Source organism: Enhydra lutris, unplaced genomic scaffold, assembly GCF_002288905.1.
Source record: "Enhydra lutris kenyoni isolate GAN:26980312 unplaced genomic scaffold, ASM228890v2 scaffoldscaffold54, whole genome shotgun sequence".
Classification (NCBI taxonomy): Eukaryota; Metazoa; Chordata; class Mammalia; order Carnivora; family Mustelidae; genus Enhydra; species Enhydra lutris.
Window position 1 is genome coordinate 690,468 of NW_019154138.1, and position 25,168 is coordinate 715,635.

The window sequence follows — 25,168 nt, forward strand, 5'->3', positions numbered from 1 at the left end:
GGGGGCAAATATCTCTTTGACATAGTGTTTTAATTTCCTTCAGGCATTTCCAGAAGTGGAACTGCTGGATCATATAGTAGTTCTACTTTTAATTTTTTTGAGGAGGCTCTACACTGTTTTTCGTAGTGGCTGTACCAACTTACAGTGCTACCAACAAGGCAAAAGGTGTCCCTCTTCTCTATATCCTTACCAACATTTGTTATCTTATCATTTTGATAATGGCCATTCTAACAGGCATGAGGTGATATCTCATTGTGGTTTTGATTTGCATTTCCTGATGATTAGTCATGTACCTGTTGGCCATTAGTATAGTTTTTTTTGAAAAATGTCTGTTCAGGCTCATTGTCCATATTTAAATTGGGCTACTTGTTATTTTGTTATTGTTATTTGTTATTGTTATTCTTTATATAATTTGGATAATAACCCCTTAACAGATAAATGGTTTGCAAATATTTTTTTCCCATTCTGATATCTTAACAGATACATGGCTTGCAAATATTTTTTTCCCATTCCCATTCTTTTCATTTTGTTGTCACTTCTTTTGATGTGCAGAAGCTTTTTAGTTTGATGCAGTCCTACTTTTGTTTAATTTTAATCTTGTTGCTTGTACTTTAGGTGTCATACCCAAAAAATCACTTCCAAGACCCATGACAAAGCTTTCTTCCTGTTTTCTTCTAGTTTTATGTTTTTTTTATGGTATATTATCCGATAATATACCACATCTTTATGGTATATCATAACTTTATAATATAGGTTTATGGTATATTATATATATAATATATGTATTATATTATGGTATATTATAACTTTATAATATAGGTTTTTATGGTATAGTATAACTTTATAATATAGCTTTAAATTGAAAAGTGTTATTCTTCTCACTTTGTTGTTCTTTGGAGACATTTTTGATTGTCATGACTGGCGGGTGGTAGTGGCACCTAATGGATAGAGGCCAGAGAGGCTGCTAAGCATCCTATAATAAACAGAACAACACTCAACAAAAAATTATGTGGCCCACAGTGTCAATAGTGGTCATTTGAGAAATTCTGACATAGTCTATAAAATTCACAAATATTATAAAACTCATGAATATTTAGTTAGGATTCCCCCTTTCTATCTGCTTATCTAAATAATAATGTTATTTGCCAGACACTTTTGGCACTGCAAACAGAAAGATGAATCAGGAAAATATTTGAAAATTGAAGAGCTTATAATTTAAGGGGAAGATAGAGGAGAGGCAAGTCTGGATGGTCCTGGGTTCATTTTCTCCTACCTTTTGACTTTTGACTGCAAGGAGCTGGCTCAGCAGGTCTGAGTTTGATCAATAAAAGGACAAGCTAATAATTGAAGCTTAGTTCCAGCTCCAGCTCTTAGCTCTTCCTTTCAAACAAGGTCATTTTCCTTAACCAGGAAATTCTCTTTTCATCTAGACATTCCTCATTTTCTTCTAACATTTATATAAAATACATTTCCTGGATATTTTATCTTCTCTTGGAGCATTCTCCATGGTGCATCCCATTACAGTTGATTCAGGTTTGTCTTACTGCAGGACAGTGAGAGGACTGGGGACCTAGCACTCTGCTGTTTCTCTCCCTGTCAGTTATCATTAAACTTTACTGTACTTTTACACTACTTGGCATAAGCAATGAGTGTGTGCATACCTCCTTTAAGAACAGTCAAAAAAGTAAAGAAATAAAAAAGCTGTAATAGAAGTATAAACAAATGTGAACAAACTAGAAGCTATCAAAGTACAATTAGCTAAATTATTGAATTTGTTGACTCTCAGTTGTAGTGGTTTAGGGGGACAAAGATGATGATATATACCTTAGAGAAGACTGAATTTGTAAAGTAACATAATTTTAAAGTGCCTGCTGGAGTGGCTAAGGGAACTAACGACTGCCAGACTTTCATTCTGCGAGACCGTAAATTAGTAGTTGTGAAATTTTTGTGATGGCAGCTGGTTGGTATGGGTAAATCTTTGGTAGGGTTGGTATAGGTGTGGTTGACAGGCTTTAGCTGTCAAAAGTCATGATAACATTTTACTGGGAATGAAAAGGCTAAAGATTTATGTGTTAAACAATTACATTTTTAAATGTGACAACAAAGTTTTCTCGGAAAGATCCTCAAATATTTTCTTAGGGCTTTTAATATTTATTTTTATTTGTGGTAAAATGCACATCACAGATGACTGTTTCCTTTGCTGTGCAGTTATTCTGACATAGTCAAATAGTTTATTTTTGCTTTTGTTTTCCTTGCCTCAAGAGACATCGCAAGAAAAATGTTGCTATGGCCAACGTCAGAAATTACTGCCTATGCTCTCTTCTAGGATTTTTTTGGTTTTAGGCCTCAAATTTAGGTCCTTAATCCAATTTGAGTTTCTTTTTGTGTACAGTGTAAGTAAGTGGTCCAGTTTCATTCTTTTGCATGTTGCTGTCCAGTTTTCTCAATACCATTTGTTGAAGAGACTGTCTTCCCCATTACATATTCTTGCCGCCTTTGTAGAAGATTAATTGACCATATAATTGTGGGTTTATTTCTGGGCTCTGGATTTTCTTTCATTGGCTTATATGTCTATTTTTGTGCTAGTACCATACTATTTAGAACACTACAGGTTTGTAGTAAGTAGTTTATCTTGAAATCTGGAATTGTGATACCTCCGGTTTTATTCTTCTTTTTGAAGATTGCTTTGGCTATTTGGGATCTTTTGTGATTCCAAATATTAGGATTCTTTGTTGTAGTTCTGTGAAAAATGCTGTTGATATTTTGATAGGGTTGCATTAAATCTGTGGAATGCATTGGATAGTATGGACATTTTAACAATATTGGTTCTTCCAATCCATGAGCACGGATTATCTTTCCACTTGTTTGTGTCATATCCAATTTCTTTCACTAGTGTTTTATAGTTTCCAGAGTACAGGTCTTTTATCTCCTTAAATTTATTCCTAGCTATTTTATTATTTTTGGTGAAATTATAAACGGGATTGTAATTTTTTAAAAAGATTTTATTCATTTATTTGACAGAGAGAGAGATCACAATTAGGCAGAGAGGCAGGCAGAGAGAGATGGGGAAGCAGGCTCCCCGCTGAGCAGAGAGCCTGATGCAGGGCTCTATCCTGGGACCTTGGGATCACGACCTGAACCGAAGGCAGGGACTCAACCCACTAAGCCACGCAGGCACCAACGGGATTGTATTCTTGATTTCTCTTTCTACTTCATTATTAGTGAATGGAAATGCAACAGATTTTTGTACACTGATTCTGCACTGTGATACCTTATTGAATTGATTTATCAAATTTAGTAGTTTTTTTGGTGGAGTCTTTAGGGTTTTCTATATATAGTATCAAGTCATCTGCAAATAGTGAAAATTTCACTTCTTCCTTACTAATTTGGATGGCTTTTCTTTCTTTTTCTTATTGGTGTGCCTAGAATTTCCAGTACTATGTTGAATAAAAGTGGGGAGAGTGCACACACTTTTCTTATTCCTGATCTTAGGGGAAAAGGTTCTGTTTTTCCCCCACTGAGTATGATCTTTACTGTAGGTTGTTCATATATGGCCTTTATTATGTTGAGGTATACTCCCTCTAACCCTACTTTGTTGAGGGCCTTTATCATGAATGGATGTTGTACTTTGTCAAATTCTTTTTCTGCATCTACTGAAATGACCACATGGTTTTTATTCTTTCCCTTGATGATGTGAAGGGTCACACTGATATAGTTGTGAATATTAAAACATCCTTGGACCACAGGAATAGATACCACTTCATTGTGGTTTATGATTTTTTAATGTCTTGTTAGATTCAGTTCACTAATATTTTGTTGAGGATTTAAAATTTAGTAAAAAAATTATTTATTTATTGAGAAGCAGGCCTCCCATGGAACAGGGAGCCTGATGTGGGGCTTGATCAAAGGAGCCCTGGATCATGACTTGAGCCAAAGGCAGATGCTTAACTGACTGAGCCACTGAGGCACCCCTTTTGTTGAGGATTTTTGCATCTATGTTCATTAAAGATATTGGACTGTAGATCTCTTTTTTTGTAGTGCCTTTATCTGGTTTTGGTGTCAGGGTAATCCTGTCCTCATAGAATGATTTTTGAAGCTTCCCTACCCCTTCTTTTTTGGGAATAGATTCAGAACAAGGATTAACTCTTCTTTAAATGTTTGGTAGAATTCACCTGTGAAGCTTTCTGTTCATGGCATTCTGTTTGTTGCGAGTTTTGAATACTGATTCAATTTCATTGCTGGTAATTGGTCTGTTCAAATTTTCTGTATCTTCCTTTTTCAGATTTGGGAGGTTATATGTTCCTAGGAATTTATCTATTTCTTCTAGGTTGTCCAGTTTGTTACATAACTTTTCATAATATTCTATTATAATCCTTTGTATTTCTGTGGTATTTGTTATTATTTCTTTTTAATTTCTGATTTTGTTTATTTGAGTCCCCACTCCTCTCTATTTTTGATGAGTATGGCTAAATGCTTATCATTTTGTTGATCTTTTTGAAGTACCAGTTCCTGGTTTTCATTGATGTTCTATTTTATTTTTAGTTTTTATTTTGCTTATTCTGCTTATTCTTATTCTGCTCTAATATTTATTATTTCTTTCCTTCTACTAATTTTGGGTTTTGTCTTTTTTTTCTAGCTCCTATGTTAATGCTGGGTTGTTTTTTTAAGATTTTTCTTGTTTCTAGAGGTAGGACTGTATTGCTATAAACTTCCCTCTTAGAAGAGTTTTCGCTGCATCCAAAGATTGAACTGCTGTGTTTTCATTTTCATTTCTCTCCATGTCTTTTTGATTTCCTCTTTTATTTCTTGGTTGACCCATTCATCGTTTATTAGCATGTTATTTAACCTCCGTGGATCTGTGTTCTTTTAGATATTTTTCTTGTGCTCGATTTCCAGTTTCCTAGTGCTGTGGTTAGAAAAGATGCATGGTATGACTTCAATCTTTCTGAATCTGCTTTGTCTGATATAAGTATTGCTACCCTGGCTTTATTTTCACTTTCATTTGCATGATAAATGCTCTTCCATCCCTTCACTTACAATCTTCACGTCTTTAGGTCTGTATTGAGTATCTTGTAGGCAGTATTTAGATGGGTCTTGCCTTTTTTTTGGGGGGGGGGTCTTGCTTTTTTATACTTTCTGTCACCCTATGTCTTTTGGAGCGTTTAGTCCATTTACATTCAAACTAATTATTGATAAGTACGTACTTATTGCTATTTTGTTATTTGTTTAATGGTTGTTCTTGCAGTTCTTCTGTGTTCTTTTTTTCTCTTGCCCTCTTCTCTCATGGTTTGTTGGTTTTCTTTAGTGATATACTTGGATTCCTTTCTCTGTGTTTTTTTTTGCATATCCCTGGTTTTTGATTTGTGGTTACCATTAGGTTTGTCTATAACACCTTTCGTATGTATCATACTATATTAAGTTAGTGGTCACTTACATTTGAATCCGTTTTCTACTCCTATCCCCCTAAGTTTTAGGTATATGGTGGCATACTCTAGATTCTTTTATTCTGTAAAACCTTTGGCTGATTTTTATAGATATAGTTGATTTTACAGCTTTTGTGCTTCCTTTACTTTTCTTACTCCTACTTTCCTTCCCACTTAAACAGTACCCTTTAACATTTTGTTGTAGAGCTGGTTTAGTCATTATAAATTCCTTTAACTTTCGTTTGTCTTGAAATCCCTTGCTGGATTTTTCTCTCAGCACTTTTAATATATCATGCTACTCCCTTTTGGCCTGCAAAATTTCTGTTGTAAAATCAGCTGATAGACTTATGTGGTTTGCCTTGTAACTTTCTTTCCCCTTTGTGCTTTTAAAATTCTCTCTTTTTAACTACTCTTTGCCATTTTAACTACTGTATGTCTTAGTGGGGATGTCCTTGGGTTGATTTTGTTGGGGGCACTCTGTCTTATGGATATGCATTTGCTTTTTTCCTCAGATTCAGGAAGTTTTCAGCTATTACTTCTTCAAATACATTTTCTGTCCCCTTTCCTTTCTCTTCTCCTTTTGTGAATGTTATTACTCTTTGTGATGTCTCGGAATTCCCTAAGTCTATTTTCACTTATTATTATTATTTTTTCTCTCTCCTGTTCAGCTTGCTTGCTTTCCACTACTCTGTCCTCTAGGTCACTGATCCATTCTTCTTCTCTTTCATTCCATATAGTGTATTTTTCATTTCAGTTCTTGAGTTCTTCATTTTTGATTGGTTCTTTTTCATTTTTTTTTTTAATCTCTTTGTTAAGGGTCTCACTGAGGTCCTCCACTCTTTTCTCAAGTTCAGTGAGTATCTTTAAGACATTACTTTAAATTATCTATGAGGCATATAACTTATCTCCATTTTGTTCAGGTCTTTTGCCGTGATTTTTGTCCTGTTTTTTCATCTGGGACATATTCTTCTGTCTCCTTATTTGGTTCAATTCTCTGTGTTTATGCGTTAGCAAAGTCAGTTACATCTGCTCTTGAAAGTAGTGGCCTTATGTAGAAGAAATCCTGTAATGCCCTGAACTGCAATGTCCCTTGTTCACCAGAAGCTGGCACTTCAGGGGTGTGTACTACTGTGTGTGTTGTGTGCCCCCTACTGTTGTAGCTGAGATACATTTGCTTTCAGTCCAGTTGTCTTTCAGTGTTTTTTTTTTTGCCTCTGCGCAGGTTTTGATCCCTGTGTTGTTAGTGGATCAGTTTGGGGTTGCCTTGGGCTTGAGTTGAGTCACAGCAGGGGTTTGCCAGGGATTCAGTAGCAGAAAACTGCCCAGAACTTTCCATGTGTTGTCCCCTGAGAAGCTTTGGGTGGTAGGTAGGGCCTGTAGTCAAAGCCTGTCTGCTCCAGCCCACTGCTTGGGCTGCAGTTGCACTGGTATGTGTGGTTATCTTTCCTCCCAGAGGTAGGGGTCACCTTAAGATTTGTTTATTTATTTGAGAGAGAGAGAGAGAGAGACAGAGAGAGACAGAGAGTGAGTGTATCCATAAGCTGGGGGGGGGGCGCAGAGGGAAAGTATATCAAGCCGACTCTTTTCTGAGCACAGAGCCCCATGTGGGGCTTGATCCCATGATCCTGAGATCATGACCTGCCCCTCCAGCTCAAGCTCTGAGATTAGTAAACAAATCTTCCTCCTTTATACTTTTGGCATTTTTCCAAACTTGCTTCTATGCTATATCTCCTTGGATTGTTTGTGTTCTCTTCAAGGGAGACTCAATTTCCCGTTGCCCTTCTGGCTCTGCCAGAGCTGAACTGGCTGATTTTTAAATTTCTAGATGTTAAGGCCTGCTGACTTCAAGAATTTATGAAATTATGCTCCTCTGGTTTTCAAAGCCATATGTTATGGGGATTAGTATTCCTCATGTGGGTTCCCCATGCCTGGAGTGCTTGGTCTGAGGATCTCTTTCTTTCCCTTCTTTGAATCTGCTATGTCCCTTCCTCCCACAGTCCTCCACATTTTTTCAGCTCCCAACCACATCAATGCCCTTCCTGCCTGACTGAGCTAGCCAGGTGCCCCCTTTTCATGTATTATCAATCAGTGGTATATATATATTTTTTAAGAGAATTATCTATCCAAGTTTTAGTCCATTTTGAACTATTTTTGTTTCTGTTATTGAGCACTGCCACATGATTTAAGATTTCTGCCTGAGGCAATACCTGTATCTAAGTGCTTTCTATTATATTTCATTTAATAGTTACAACTGCATAGCAGCCTTTGAAATAACTACTCATTCCCAGGGTAGAGAATGAGAAGAATTAATGCTAGAAGAACATTAAAGAATATCAATTAGCTTGTTAAGCAATAGCAGACATATAAAAAAATCATTACAAGGTTTGAATCTGTATCTTTTTTGTTCTTAATATTTAGTTATTGAATCTGAGAACTAAGCCTAAGTCTGCCCATGTTATTGTTTTCTTTCTGTTTTCAATTCAAAGAAGTCCTTCAGACCACTAATGTCTCCTTCCTTAAAGTACTTGAGTGTAGTAGGTGATATCTTCTTAGGTGAAAAAGATAATATAGCTTTTAATAATGAACACCCATTCTATCTAATCTATTAAATTATTCAGATACCACTAAAAGAAATTCTAAAATATTTATTGATTAAAGAATAAGTACTTCCTATTACCTACTTTAACATAAAGGAATAACAATAACCACATGAAAACATTTGGCAGGGCATACTATTCGGTTCTTAGTGTTCAGCCAATGAGTGAGTATTTTGTTTCTAAACTTTGAATATAACTAAACTGTTATTTCTGTTTTGTACAGTAAAACTGGCTATATTATGTATTACTGAAAAACTTTAAAAAGGGGGCGCCTGGGTGGCTCAGTGGGTTAAGCCGCTGCCTTCGGCTCGGGTCATGATCTCAGAGTCCTGGGATCGAGCCCCGCATCGGGCTCTCTGCTCTCTCGGGGAGCCTGCTTCCTCCTCTCTCTCTGCCTGCCTCTCTGCCTACTTGTGATCTCTCTGTCAAATAAATAAATAAAATCTTTAAAAAAAAAAACAACCAAAAAAAAAACTTTAAAAAGTACTTCTGCTTACATGGACAAGCTTTAAGGATACCAAGAGCAATACAGTCAAAATGATACATTTAATAAAACAATCTGTTCATACATTTTAATTTAATCATTTTATTCTTTAATTAAAATGTCTGAATTTAAATGTAGTTTTAATTGTTGAAAATGTAATTTCTTTGGTCTTAAATGAAGAATGTTAGAAAGTCTAACAGTTTCAAGGTTTATCTATTATCTTCTTCAGAATGTACTAGGAAAATGGAAATCTATGTTCATTAAATCAAGGAAGAAAGAAATGCAAGAGCAGAATGTCAGGGTCATACATTTTCCTTGTTTTAATTGAGATTTTCTATTCTTCCTTATGTATCAATATATGTACTATTATGATACTAGAGTGCTTTTTAAATTCTCATGTATTTAAGTTTCAAAAACTTGATGAAATATATACAGCTGACAGGAAATTTTCCACCTAATGTTATAAATGAGGCCATCCATGTACAATACTCTGCACAGTGCCTGGTCAGAATAAGTACTAATAACTGTTGGCTATTATTATTACTTAGGCGTATCCTCAAATTCTAAGGACATAAAAGATAATGATGATGTCCCTCAGGAACAAACATCAAGCAGTGTGTTAGAATCACTGGGTCACTAGACTCTTTTCCTGTCACTCAATTACAAAAGAAAGTAGGATGAACAACTCAGGCAGTAGGAAGTTATTTAGGGATATAAAAAGACTTGCGCTTTATTTATTTATTACTATTTTTTAAAAGATTTTATTTATTTGATAGAGAGAGACACAGCGAGAGAGGGAACACAAGCAGGGGAAGTGGGAGAGGGAGAAGCAGGCCTCCCGCCAAGCAGGGAGCCCAATGTGGGGATTGATCCCAGGACCCTGGGATCATGACTTGAGCTTAAGATGCTTAATGACTGAGCCACCCAGGTACCCCAGACTTGTGCTTTAGAAAGATGAATTTCTACAAGATTTCTAAGAGATTTCAATAGTCAAAGAAGCTAATCTCTGATGTTACTGAGAACAAACTGTTCAGATAAGTGTTATCTAAATTTGGAATGAGCAATGTCAGAGATTATGGAAAGATGAGAAAATATTGATCCATGACTTAGGTCTTTGTGGGAGTAGTATGGGGAGCTATGAGGTATTATGTTGAGTGGGTACAAGCTCATTACTGGTCTATATCATGTATTTGTTTTTTGTGGCCTTTAATTCTCCTGTTGTATTCATGGTCTAGAAAGTCCAGACTAGTAACAGAAAAAGCTCATGAGAGAATAACAATTTAGAATTTGTGTCAGGTAGAGCTAGCCTAAAGAAGGAAATACTTGAGTAAATTGTTATATTTATAATTAAATCAGCTCATCTCTTCTTTAAATTTACTTAGTTGATTTTAACTGATACTGAGTTTAAGGTAAGGAGTGGTGAAAAATTAAGAAGATGCAGAATCTAGTGTTTTCAAACAGTTTTCTATTTCAATTTTAGACTCAACTTATAGTAAATAATTCCTTGCACTGGCAATGTTTTATTTAAGCATATGTAAGAAAATCATCTCAAGAACTTTATTTCATTCCTGAGTTTGTTCAACGTGTATTATTTCCTATATTACAGCATTGTATACATGATATATTTGTGAATTTCAACCTTTATTGCAGCACATAGTAGCTTTCCATGGTTTGTATTGTGCACAACTGAGGTTGGAGGAAAACATGAAAATTGAAAATAGTTAAGTCTTTAAGTAAGACTAAAGCAATGAGAAGGAATACATCAGTGGTATTACTGAGTAATGAATGAGAATTTAATCAAACTCCTTTGTACCAAATCTATGTGCACAGTAGACATAGTTTGTTGGATTACTTACAACACCTTGTGGGATGGCAAAACATTTGCTAGCAAAGACCACAGAATAGACAAAGTATATTCTTTCTCCCACTTTCTGTTTCCAAAGCTGTTAGGTGGTTTTTCCTTTGGTATTAGGATCTGTATCGACTGTAATACTGTACTAGAAATCAGCTTGTAGATAGAATTTCAGGAGGCAAAACTTTTGTTTTTGTTGACACTACAATTTATGGTTTTTTTTTTTTTTGATTCTTCTAGAATATGACTTTGACTCATCTGCATTTTCAAAGATGGGATTTCTAATAGCTGAACAGTTGAATAATTTGCAAACTTTCTTACAGTTTCACAGATTCTCTGTATTTCATCATTCAGTCACTCAATTTTTATAATTTTATCAAGTGGGTATTTCAGTTATTGCTTATAGATATTCCACATCTTCCCACACTCTTTCTTTTCTCTCATTCTGGTGAAAGAAAAGCATCATCACTAGGCAAGTCCCCCTCCTTATCTCTGTCAGCTTGGCTATTCCCATCAGATCTTTAGTTGATGGGAGATTAAGGAAAGGGAATGACTCTTCTTACAAAAATTCATTCTTTCAGAGAATAATGTTGTGGATTTCCAGGAAGCCATAACAACTCTTTCCGTTTTCTGTTATGAATTATGATTTTTGACACAAAATGTAAGTTTAGTTAAATATTGCTTAAACTAAAATTTTTGGCTGAGCTATGAGTTTGACAATTTAAAACGTGATTAGTGGTTAAAATAAAATGATTTGGGACTAAAAATATTCTTTTACGGATAATTACATGTGGATAAATGGAACATGACTATACTTTGAAGATAATTTCAGAAAATATATATGTTAGAAATGAACATAAAGGATAAAATGTTTTTGACATTGGAAGATGTGACAATTATTGGTTCAAATGGAGAAATCTGAAGGGTTACAAATTAACATTATAGAAAGGCAATGTGCTTATGTGTTATAATAAATCATCTTCATCAATAACATAATGTGAATATGAATAATAATCTAATGTGAATATGAATTCATCAATATGAATTTTGTAATTACAAATGCTTCTTTGCCCTCTGAGATGCTCTGCTGTCAGTATGACATACATTTTAACTGCTCTTATATTTGAGGCATATGATGAAGTGTGCATAGAAGGTGAGGGTTACTTATGTTTTTCTCAGACATGTTAATAAATAGTAAACACAGAGGACTAAAGGGAAAGTTATTTCCTTTTAGATTTAAAGAGCAGGACTAAATAAGTAATTTAAGGGGTTAAAAAAATCTTAGGTCTAATAATGCTATTATTCACAAATGACCAACAACTTATTAGTTTATACAATTTTGCTACCATGCTCTAATCTACTAAGTTTTCATCAAATATTGTTGAAGGAATTTGATCGTTGCAGATCTCTGGCTAATTTACAAGACCAGTAAAGAAAATCCTAGATTCCAAACCAGAGTTGTTTAGCTCCTAAAACTGTCATGATAAATGTAGTTTAATTTTTGTAATCTCGTAGAGAAGCTATTGTTATTTAAAAAATTAATGAGTACTCTGTAATGTAGCTCTTTAACAAGATTTGGCTATTCAGACAGTGCTAGGTAGTGGAGAAAGATCAAAGAGTATTTGATTAACCATGCTAAGATCCCTGGAAGCAAAAGTATGATTAAGGCAGGCCTTTTTTTTGAATAATTCTAAGGCACATTATTGTCTCTGGCTGTGGCTTTCATACTTTTTACACCGACAATAAATACTTAACATTACTATGTGGTCAGAGAAAATACTCTGGTATTTTCTATTGTTCTATTTCATTCTATTAAATAAAAAGTCCTTGTCATAAGCCACACCAAATTAGTTTTATCCCACTAATAAGTACCGACCTTAGTTACTTTATAGGACAACCAGGGTTGCAGCTTCTCAAGTACATATATATGGTCATTCTCTTTCTACAGCAGAAAGTTCTCTAGTGGGACTAGATGGGTTGGAAGGTATGTATGGTTTAAACAAGCAATATTTCTGTAGACTTCAACATGCTTAGCATTTAAACAAGGAATTTTCACCCTTTGAGATTTGGAGGGGGGGTTTCATAAGAGTACTTCCTGAATCAATTGAATTAAGTGCTACTTCCCTATTTAGAACATATATTTATGCATTAAATGTAGCACATGCTTGAAATATTTAAAATATTTAGTATTATTTATTACTTAATTTCTTTCTTTTTTTAAAAAGATTTTATTTATTTGACACACAGAGAGAGATCACAAGTAGGCAGAGAGGCAGGCAGAGAGAAGGGAAGCAGGCTCCCTGCTGAGCAGAGAGCCCAATGTGGGGCTCAATCCTGAGATCATGACCTGAGCCTAAGGCAGAGGCTTAACCCACTGAGCCACCCAGGTGCCCCTATTACTTACTTTCTTAAAGGCAATATATGATCAGTGTAGTAAAATGGAAAGATGAAAAAATACAGAGAGGAAAATCCCACCACCAAGAGATAATCATGGTAACATTTCTGTGTGTCATTTTTGTTTTTCTATTTTTCCTACACATAGGCAAGCTTATAAAAAGACACATATAATTTGGATTATACACATGGATGTGCCTCCCTGCAAAATATTATATCATAATTATCTGTTTGTTGAATCAAAAATTATTTTAAAATATGTCATAGGCTGGAAATTATTATTATAAAATGGCATAATTTATTAATTATTTCTCTACTGGACATTTAGAGTTTCCAAGATTGCTAATGCCTTTTAGTTTTATGATTTTTTGCCATGAAAATTTATGCACTCATTTGATTTATGCATTCAACTGCATTTATCTTTTCTGTAGATATTTTCCTCTTTCTTTTATGCCCATAAATTCCTTCCCCAATTCAAGGAAAAAATATAATTACTCTTAAATATTTAATTTAGTAAGAACAGACCCAATGTTCCATTACTATTTTGGAATAGACTAAAAGAAATCATGCTAAGGAAATATACATTCACTTAAAAACAGCAACGGGTACTGAATATTACTGAATAAATTTTTATTTTATTTACTTATTTATTTTTTAAAGATTTTATTTATTTATTTGAGAGAGACAGTGAGAGAGAGCATGAGAGAGGAAAAGGTTAGAGGGTGAAGTAGACTCCCCAAGGAGCTGGGAGCCCGATGCGGGACTCGATCCCAGTACTCTGGGATCATGACCTGAGCCAAAGGCAGTTGCTTAACTAACTGAGCCACCCAGGTGCCCTCCTGAATGACTTTTTAGCACACAGTAAGATATTCTACCAGGTATCAGTGCCTGTTTGTAGTAGAGATTCATTAAATATATATTTTTGAATGAATCAACATTCACAGAGTTAAAAAACATTTTCCACATCTAATTTAAGAATAATATTTTAAAATAATTTCATTTGTTGTAAAATTTATTTTTTTAAAAATTAAATTTAAAAGGATTAAAAGTAGTAAGTAATTAATGTATCTAGTAGGTAGTGAATCTCTTAATATCTTGCATCCCCAAGATAAATGTTAACAATTTGATGAATATCCTTCTAGCTTTTTTTCTACGGAGAATATTCATTTAATTGCACAAAAATATATGTACAAAGATTTTACTGTTATATTATAATATTATATTGGAGAAAAGAAAAATAACAGTGGCATGTCCAGAGTAGTTACTGTATCAATATACAAAATGACCCCCAAATAAATTGCCTGTATGAACAGACATGGAAAAATTTATATATCACTGCATGAAAAAAAAAAAAGAGGAAGATGGGTCTTTAAATTTTTTTGATCTACTGTTAGGATATTGAAGAATTTTCCCCCATTTTAAACCATTAGTGCATTCGGCGATAACTACCTACTTGATGATGTTAAATAAGCAATTCTTTCAAAAAATAGATGAATTAAAATTGTTAGTATTTTAGTTAGCATTTTTCATTAATAATTGACCAGTGAATTTTTGGCCTTGCCAAAGTTATGCTTATTTCGTTAAATAAGTGGCTTCATATTTTTTTCTTGTGTTCTGGAACACCTTACTTGGCAGTGGAATTATCTATATCTAAAACTCAAAAACAATTAACCAGTAGGGGGGCCTGGGTGGCTCAGTGGGTTAAAGCCTCTGCCTTCGGCTCAGGTCATGAACCCAGGGTCCTAGAATCCAGCTCCACATCAGGCTCTCTGCTCAGCAGGGAGCCTGCTTCCCCCTCTCTCTCTGTCAGCCTCTCTGCCTAGTTGTGATCTCTGTCTAGTTGTGATCTCTGTCTGTCAAATAAATAAATAAAATCTTAAAAAAAAATTAACCGATAAAAGATAAAAACAGCCAGTCCTATAAACTTTTTTGTAGCTTTATATGCACCTGAATTAAAACATACATAAGTAAAAAAAGAAAAAAAAATAAGTAACTTGTTCAAATTCTCTTATCCTTATTTAAGTTTCCTTGATTAACAATGGTGTATTAAAGTGTTTGATTTTAGTTGTGTCTGTCAATTTCTTCTTGAACTTAATTAAACAGCTTTTGTTTTATGGAGTGTTTCTGTGCTGAAGCAGTATTATGATTGAGAGTCTTAAATGTGTACAATTAGCTAAAAAGGAAATTCACTCTGGTATATTTATGTTAGGCCATTATATAAAATGAGAATGGCCATATAATAAATTCTTTCTTTCTTTTTTTTTTTTTTTTCTTAGTGCATAAAAGTGGAGGAGTAACAGTAACTGTTTATATTTCTTCATGATTAGGACTCTAGGAATCTCAAAGAAGCCTACTGATATGTTAGGGTTCCTTTTCTTACTTAGAGAGTTGAAATTAGAACAGTTCTATCTACTGTGATTTGGACCTCATCTCAGTCAGCTGGCTATCTGTCAAAAGCAGACATCCTTTGTTTAGTCTTATTTCTTTTTTGTTTTGATTGCATTTCCCTTTATTATTTATTCAGGTATACAACTAGAAGTTTCTCTTTATAGTCACTTATTAAAAAGCCTCTATGTAACATTCTAGCTTCTATTCCACATATGAAAAAGCTAAAACTAGTCTAAGTCGTAGACTGGATTCCTAATTTTTACTTCTAAAAATAGCTTTGTTAACTAATTTACCACTTCATACTTTGCACAAGATAACTCGGTAATTTCTCCAAATCTCTCTGTTACTTCAACTGAAAAATAAGGATGATGATTTGGCTCCATCACAATAAGGATATATGAGGAATGAATGTTAATATATTTGTCATGAGGACCTTTTTGTAATCTACTGATATGCAGGGACTATAATAGAAAAAGTGAAGATTTTATAAAGCATGTGAAACATGGGCTCCTTGCTCGTCAGGGAACCTGCTTCTCCCTTTGCCTCTGCCTGCCATTCTGTCTGCCTGTGCTCGCTCTCTCTCCCTCTCTCTCTCTGACAAATAAATAAATAAAATCTTTAAAAAAAAAAAAGCATGTGAAACATAATGATAATTTTTGTCATTCAGCTTACCTTGCCAATATATTGATTAAAGGTGTTTTTGTGTATTGTATCTAGTCTTACCTGAACCATTTTTCAGATATCCATTTGCATCTACAGTTGTATACATGATATAAGGTCCAGGCTGATTTACTCCAAAGGGCTGCAATAAAAAAGGAATAGTAAAGTCTAGGAAAGTAAGCAAATCATTTGAAGTTTCAGGAAAATCTATTACAAATAAAGTAAAACATTCTTGTATATATAATTATTAATAATTGGCAGTACTTAGAGAACATTTCCATAAATAGATAACCTGTTAACTAATAAAAAGAAAACCTCTGTTAGTAAAAACACTTTAAATGTATACAATTAGCTTTAAATAATTTGTTAATTGCATTTACAAAGTTCATTAATTTTATTATATATTTCTAAGAACCACTATTATCTCTTCTTTATCACATAAATGTGAATATTTAAAAAAATTTTTTAAAAGATTTTATTTATTTATTTGACAGGCAGAGATCACAAGTAGGCAGAGAGGCAGGCAGATAGAGAGAGAGAGGTGGAAGCAGGCTCCCTGCTGAGCAGAGAGCCCCATGCGGGGCTCGATCCCAGGATGCTGGGATCATGACCTCAGCCGAAGGCAGAGGCTTTAACCCACTGAGCCACCCAGGTGCCCCAATAGTTTTAAAAATTTTTAAAGATTTTTTTATTTATATATTTGACAGAGAGAGAGAGATAGAAAGAGAGAGGGAATACAAGCAGGAGGAGTGGGAAAGGGAGAAGCAGACTTCCCACCTTGCTCTTGAGCAAGTAGGACCCTGAGACTGTGATCTGAGCTGAAGGCAGCTGCTTAATGACTGAGCCACCCAGGTGGCCCTAAATGCGAGTATTTTAAGCAAAATTTTCTTTATACTTTTGGTTCTACCCAGAATAGAGCTACAAGAATTTTATTATAACATTTCCGTAGAATCTAGCATTGCTCTTCCCTTCTGGGATGGATTGGACATAGTTTACATTTTCCCAATAAATATCAAAATGAAAAAAATCCAACCATAATAATTATAATGGAATGAAAAATATCAATAAGTCACTCCACCACATTTACTCTTTTGCTCTAGACTTATTTTACAGTTAAGGAAAACATAATTGGCAGAGCCTAGTTACAATGGCGAAGTTTTTCTCCAATTTGTATATTGTTCCTTATTTCTGGAGCATCCCTCACACATGGATACAATGATTTATTCTCTTTAGATATCAAGGCTAATTAAATAGGGTTACAAAGAAACTAATGTCTGCAGTGGGCATCCTTAGATGACAAAATGGTCAAGAAATTGTTTGAACACTTCACAGAATTAGAAATTCTACTGTTCTTCCAAATAAAGTAGGGAAAAGTTAACAAAGACATGTAGATAGTCTAATGATGTGCTAGAAATGATAGTTAAATTAATTTCATTGCTGTGACAATTACCTGATTGATATTTTAAGAACATTTTAAGTCCACGGGCTTTTAGTGACCATGAGAAAACAGGTTGTTTTAAGAATGGAATTACTCAAGATATAACTGAATAAAGATTCATGAAGAGTATCACACAAATTTATAATAAAAACAACCTTATCAGTGAACAAAGAATATTATACTTTATACAACATACTTCTTCAGTGAGAGAATTACCAAGATTCCTTATCTCTATCCCTGATTTGCAGATGGGCAAGAGAGAGCATTGTTCTTTAGATATGAACAGTTTTTTTTTTAAGTTTTATTTTTTTAATTTTTATTTTTTAAAGATTTTATTTATTTATTTGGCAGACAGAGATCACAAGTAGGCAGAGAGAGAGAGAGAGGAGGAAGCAGGCTCCCCACTGAGCAGGGAGCCCGATGTGAGGCTCGATCCCAGGACCCTAGGATCATGACCTGAGCCAAAGGCAGAGGCTTTAACCCACTTAGCCACCCAGGTGCCCCTAGATATGAACAGTTTTAAGGCAACTACAGATAGTTGCATAGAAGTTACACTATCTTCTTCATACAATTATTCTTTTTCCTGTACAGTTTTATCATGTACGCAAAATGTTAAAATATATTTGATTATGCCTATTTTAATTTTTATGTAAGTGGAACCATACTATATGTATCTTTCTGTGACTTGTTTTTTAAAATAGATTTTTTGAGACACATCCATGAGTAAGCATGTAGCTGTATAGTTCATTTTCATTGCTACAGAGTATGCCATTGTATGATTATAGCATAAATATTTTTCATTCTACTGTTGATTGACACTTGTTTCCATTTTTCTTTTGCCATGATAAACATGGCATTCTCATGTATGTCACCTGATGCACAAGTGCTAATGTTTGTCAGGAGTTATGTACCCAGAAGTAGAATTGTAAAGTCAAAGGATATATATGTATGTATGTTCAAGTGTACTAGGTAGTGTCAATTTTTTAAAGTTTCTATTCAAATTCCAGTGAGTTAACAGTGTAATATTAGTTTTCGGCATATAATATAGTGATTGAACACTTCCATACATCACCCAGTGCTCAACATGAGAAGTATACTCCTTAATCCCCAAAACCTGTTTCATCCATCCCCCCACCTACCTCCGCTTTGGCAACCATCAGCTTGTTCTCTGCAGTTAAGAGTGTGGATTCTCGATTTGCCTTTCCCATTCCCTTTCCCCACACTTTGCTCCTTTGTTTTGTTTCTTAAGTTCCACATGCGAGTGAAATCATATGGTATTTGTCTTTTTCTGACTGACTTATTTCGCTTACCATAATACTCTTTAGCTCCATGTCATTGCAAATAGCAATTTCATTTTTTATGGCTGAGTAATATTTCATTGCGCACGCGTGCGCGCGCACACACACACACACACACACACACACCCCATGTCCCATCCCCGCCCCCCAAAATTGGGTTAGAATTAGAGCCAGAGTTAGGGCATGTGCCTGATATCTTGCAGTTCAGAGACATTCGCACCGGGTTAGGTTTACAGGTTAGGGCCTAAGGGTTAGGGTTAGAGGTAGGGTTAAGATTTGGGTTAGGTTGTCTCTGGCATTCTGCAGTTCAGCGACCTTCCCAGGGAATGAAACCCCAGACTTCTGCTGGGGTGAGAAAAGACATGGAAGTCATTCACTGAGCTGAGGCAAGCAGGGAATTAGAGACTCTAATACTCTTTAAAAAGATATTCAATTGTTCCTTCTGTTTTTTTGTTTTCTTTTTATCCTCCATGTTGGTAGGTAGCTATTTCATTATTATTTTTTAAAATTTTAACTTAAATTCCAGTTTGCTAACATACAGTGTACAATATTAGTTTCAGGTGTATAATGTAGTGATTCAACATTTCCATACAACAGGTGCTCATCACAAGTAGTACCATTTTTTTTATTCTAAAGTGGTAATACCAGTTTATATCTACCAACTGAATGTTGCTTCACATGCTTAGCAAAAAACATTGCTAATGGGGTATACACTTTTTAATAGAAATTATGAGTTGGGGGAATTGGAAGGGGAGGTGAACAATGAGAGACTATGGACTCTGAAAAACAATGTGAAGGGTGGGAGGAGGGGGGGGGGGGGGAGGTTGGGGGAACCAGGTGGTGGGTATTAGAGAGGGCACGGATTGCATGGAGCACTGGGTGTGGTACAAAAACAATGAATACTGTTATGCTGAAAATAAATTAAAAAAATTGATTAAAAAAAAAAAGAAATTATTTCATCTCTCCTACGTTTGTTTCTTTAAACTTGTCTCATTCTAGTGAGGCTTGAAATAATATTTATGAAGCCATATTTATCACTGTGTTACAACCTCAAATTTACTTTAATACCCATAGTCCAGTCTATGTACTGGAAGATTGGAATCTTGATCTATAAGCAGTATTTTCAGTGAACTTTACCAAATGTATTCTTGACTATTTTTTGTATTTCACACTTGAAGAATTTCATAGTATTATCCATGGTATCTTATTTTACAGATTTACTTAGGCGAGTTTTCTCTCTTGTCTTATATTCATTTAGAAAATCAGTTATCAGCATGTCTCTATTATAAGTCTTAAAGCTGCAGTTCATTTCTCACCATGCGCCGGCCACTTTGATATTTAAAGACAAAATCTAGAAATCCAGATTCAATTCCTCCACACAGTAGTTCTCAGTGTGTGGTGCAAGGACCCTGGAGGTCTCAAAACCCCACTGTGAAAAGTGCAGATAATCAGCAGTGGCACTAAACTACTGTTATTCAGATTTGGGTATTTCAATTTACCCAACATTTTCTTGAAAATAACAAAGTGAGTCTGTTACTTTTAGGAAAATTACTGATAGTATTTGTGGGTAATGATAAAATTTGAGCTTCTAAATGAAAATTGGAATTATAGAAAACCTGTGTCCCACACTGTGAGCCTGACATATTAAAAACTTTTCTGATGAGATCAGCAGTGATAATAACAAGTGTGATTTAAAAAAATTATATAATGAAACATGTCAATATTGGGAAGATCTGCATAACTCAGTAAACCAATATTTCCCAAATAATTCAAAGCGTGATATTACTAAACCATGCACAGGTAAAAGAACATTCAGAAATCAAGACAGACCAATTGCTTTTAATGTAATAGAGTAGGGGAGAATCTTTTCTGGAATGGTACAGTAAGGACTTCAAAAAATCTTCTTCACAAAAGTAATGAGAACACTGGCAAAAAAAACTATCAAAATAAACTTTTTTTCAGAACTCTGGAAATTACAAGAAGGTTTTCAAGAATATGAGGAGTATCTCTTCAAGAAGAGAGCTGAATATCAGTAAAAATAGTACACTTTGCTGCATTTTAATTTGCCCTATTCCTATAACCTTTTCCTTAGCTCCGAAGTAGCCTTGAAAACCAATAGCTCTGCAACTACATTAGCTGTGAAAATGAAAAGCCTAGCAGCTAATGGATGGTCTGGCAGAACAGGTTAGGAGCTCATCAAAGCCCCATCCCCAGAGCATTGTCACTATTTGATGTGTCTGGCAGCTTTCTGACAAACTCTGTTCTTAGTATTTACCTTTATTTGGCAAGACTGAGAGCTTGTTCTGTGTGGACAGCCTTATCAAGCTAGAACATTTGTTAAAAACAATCACTAGCAATTGTTCATTTGATATTAGTTTGGGCTAATGAGAGGTTGAACAAATCTTAAAAGGAAAAATGTGAATGAGATGTTCAAAGGGCTTTGAAACACTGACATATTCCTGGAGATCTGGAAGGTCACACACTTGTACAACACTGTTTCCAGACAAAAGACCTGAAAAGGCCCTAACTTCTCATCTCATGTCTCATTAAGGAAACATCTGTCCAGTCACATCTGACCATTAGGCTAACTTGAGTAGGGACTTCAATGGCTACACACAATAGAGAACAAAGATTTTAAAGTATTAGTCCAGGAAAATCACTGGAAAAACAGCAGCAACAACAAACAGCAGCAACAACAATTCCAGGGGAGAGATTTCTAGGATTAACACATTATTATTATAAAATGTCTGGTTTTTAACAAAAAATTATGACACAAACAGGAAAGTTTGGTTCATACATAGGGAAAAAAAGGTGTCAATAGAAATTGTCCCCAAGATGGGGCGCCTGGGTGGCTCAGTGGTTTAAAGCCTCTGCCTTTGGCTCAGGTCATGATCCCAGGGTCCTAGGATCGAGCCCCGCATTGGGTTTTCTGCTCAGCAAGGAGCCTGCTTCCTCCTCTCTCTCTCTGCCTGCTTCTTTGCCTACTCATGACCTCTATCTGTCAAATAAATAAATAAATAAATAAATAAACATTTTTTAAAGATTTTATGTATTTATTTGACAGGCAGAGATCACAAGTAGGCAGAGAGACAGAATACATCATAGTCAAACCTCACTGAACACAGCATAGTGAAACAGTTGAAAGTCAAAGGATTTTAAATGCAGCAAGAGATAACCCATTATGTACAAGGGATTCTTGATAAGATAACAGCTGATTTCTCATCAGAAACCAAGGAGGCCAGAAGGTGTAGGATGATATATATTTAAAATGTGAAAGAAAAACACTGTTAGCCGAGAAGTCTAAAATCAGCAAAAAATATCCTTCAAGCATGAAAGGGAAATCAACAACCTGTGAAGTAAACACTGAAAGAATTGGTTATTAACACATCTAGCAGGAGATACTTAAGGGAGTTCTTTTGGCTGAACTGAAAGTCCACTAGACAGTAACTCAAATCCACACACAAAAAAAGTACTAGAAAGGTAACTATAAGTAAATATACCTGATGGCATAAATATATTTTTTTGGTAGCTTTCCCCCCTATCTAATCTAAAACATGCATAAACAAAAATTAAAACAAAATGTTATCAGGAACTTAATACATGAGGATATAATTTGTATGACAACAGAAGTGCAAAAGAGGGGGGTGTAAACTGAGGTATACTGGAGTAAAGTTATTTTATGCTACTGACATTAAGTTGCTGTTAATATGAACTAGACTGTTTCTAAGATAGAAACTAATTCTCCAAGAAACCACTAAGAAAGTAACTTTTAAAAAATAGAGTATAAGAAAGTAGGGAATTAAGATCATACCCTAGAAAACATGTAACACAAAAGAAAGCAGTCATGGTGGAACAGAGGAAATAAAAAAGATACAAGACATAGAGAAAAAAAAAAATAGCAGACAGAAACCTCCCTTATCAATAATTATACTAAATGTAAATGGATTAAAACAGTGCAGCGCTGTCACAAGGCAGAAATTAGCAGAATGATTAGAACAATATGATTTAACTATATCCTGTCTACAAAAGCATATCTTTTGTCTCTAAATTCAAAGACAACAAATAGGTTGAAAGTAAAAGCATGGAAAACATATACCATTAAAATAGTAACCAAATGAGAGCTGGAATGGCCATACTAATATCAGACAAAAATTGTTACATATACTTTAAGATAAAAATTGTTACTAGAGACAAAAAGGACATTTTATAATGATAAAAGGGTCAATCAATCAAGAAGACATAAGAATTACAAATGCGGGGGTGCCTGGGTGGCTCAGTGGGTTAAGCCTCTGCCTTTGGCTCAGGTCATGGTCTCAGCGTCCTGGGATTGAGCCCTGCATCGGGCTCTCTGCTCAGCAAGGAGCCTGCTAACCGCCCCCCCCCTGCCTGCCTCTCTGCTTGCTTGTGGTCTCTCTCTGTCAAATAAATAAAATCTTAAAAAAAAAACAAACAAACACAAAAAGAATTACAAATGCACCTAACAAGAAAATTCCAAAATACATAAAGAATTGATGGGACAAAGAAATAATTCAACAATAATGGTTGGATATGATTATAATTATTAGTATACCAGTTTCATTAATGTACAGAACAGTGAGGCAGAAGATCAACAAGGAAACAAATGACTTAATCTTATATAGACCACCACACGCACCTCCAGCAGAATGCATATTCTTGTCAAGCACACAATGAATGTTCTCCAGGGGGGATCCATATAGTAGACCATAAAACAAGCCTCAATAAATATAAGTTCACAAATGTGTGGAAGTTAAACAACAGACCACTAAATAACCAGTGGGTAATGTAACAGTAGGGAAAATTCACTGATAATGGTTTCAAATTCCACATTACAAGTAACCTTTAAGTAACTGCCACTTGTTCAGTTTTGGTATAGTATTAATTATCTGAATAGGAAATGAAATAGTCCTGTTTTTTACTACACATCTGTGAGAGGTTAAATTTTTTCCATATATTTCAACAAAACAATAAAAAACTGAATGCAAAAAGAGACAGAAGAATCTTCTGTCTCCTATTATGCCAGATATTAGAGATCTGAAAAAAATTTAAAGCAATACCACTCTTAACTAATTTTTTATTTTGGAAAATAGTTATTTTTTCATAAAATACAAGTTATGTTAACTTATAATGGGTTTATTTTTATTTCAAAATGAATTAATTAGGGACGCCAGCGTGGCTCTGTGGGTTAAAGCCTCTGCCTTTGGCTCAGGTCATGATCCCAGGGTCCTAGGATCAAGCCTCTGCTCAGCAGGGAGCCTGCTTCCCCCCCTCTCTCTGCCTGCCTCTCTGCCTACTTGTGATTTCTCTCTGTCAAATAAATAAATAAAATCTTTTTAAAAAATGAATTAATTAGAAATATTAACAGTTTTTGTTTTAATTTCAAATAGAGTAATATTGGTAGACATAACTCAAAGAAGAACTCTGAAAAACTCAGACCAAGAAGTTTGAGAACCACTGCTTTATACTATGTGAATAATGAATACTTTAAACCTGACTTTGCCTTCCTCAATTGAAATGATATGACTGATATCTCTGTGTATAAGTCTTTTTGTCATAGTGTTATACATGTTTCAGAGTTTTTTTTTTCCCCAAGATACTGCCATTTAGCATTTGTATGAATGTTTAGTAAAAAATGTACTAAAAATGCTCATGTTGAATTGAAAGGATTAAGAATTTCTGAAATAATCCCTCTAGTTCACAAAAGAATTTATGCATACATCTTAAAATCTTTATGAAAAACCTGAAAAGCTAATCTGCAAGGAGTCCAAACTATGGGAATATTAATCAGCAATGATGCTAACACATCTGTGAGTTTCATATTAATTTCTTTCTCACACTTCCTCTGAAATAGATTGTTATTGTGCTATGGACTGGATGTTTGTCTCCACCCAAAATTTGTATGTTGAAGCCTTAACTCCTAAAGTGATGATATTTGGAAGGTACTTAGGGTTAGACAGGTCATGAAAGTGGAACCCTCAAGACACCAAAGAGTTTGATCTCACACTGCTTCCATGTGCTTGAACCTAGGAAAGGCCATATGAGACCAAGGCAAGCCAGGAAGAGAGATTTCATCAGAACCTGACCAGACTGGTGAGCAAAATCATTTTGTTTAAAACCAACAATATTTATCAAGTTTGCCTTCTAGTTTTCTTTACTGTATTATAGGATTCTAAAACTACACGAATAATTTATTTGCAAGAAGGTACGTTTGAAATGAAATTCTACTCCTGAGTGCACAAATTACTGTGTAAGACAAAGTTGGCCTGCAGGAAATCCCTTTTCTGAAAGTCCAGTGCTGTGGTTTTCAAGCTTTAGAAAGCATGGGAATCACCTGCAGGGACTGTTAAAATACAGATTCACTGGCTGCGCCCCAGATGTTCTTATTTCATATGTCTGGGTGAGGCCTGGGAATGTGCATTTCTTAAAATTCCCAGATATACTGATGCCAGGGATTTGGGGACCCCTCATTAAGAACCCCTGATCTGCTGGGACTATACTTTTTATGCCTTATAAAAATCGGCAGCTTGTGAGAGTATTTAGGGTAATCCAAACTTTTATTATTTTTTTTAAAGATTTAAAAAAAAATTTTTTTTTATTTGACAGACAGATCACAAGT

The 25,168-nt window shown here is 34.8% G+C and overlaps 1 protein-coding gene across 1 annotated transcript in view; it reads right to left on the reverse strand.

Annotated features, from left to right (window-relative positions):
• Positions 1–25,168, reverse strand: part of LOC111157396 (integrin alpha FG-GAP repeat containing 1) — a 303,742-nt gene that overhangs the window by 32,358 nt on the left and 246,216 nt on the right. The window contains exon 14 of the mRNA XM_022518768.1: positions 15,862–15,940. Coding sequence (XP_022374476.1) covers positions 15,862–15,940 — 79 coding nt within the window. The remainder of the gene's footprint in view (positions 1–15,861; positions 15,941–25,168) is intronic.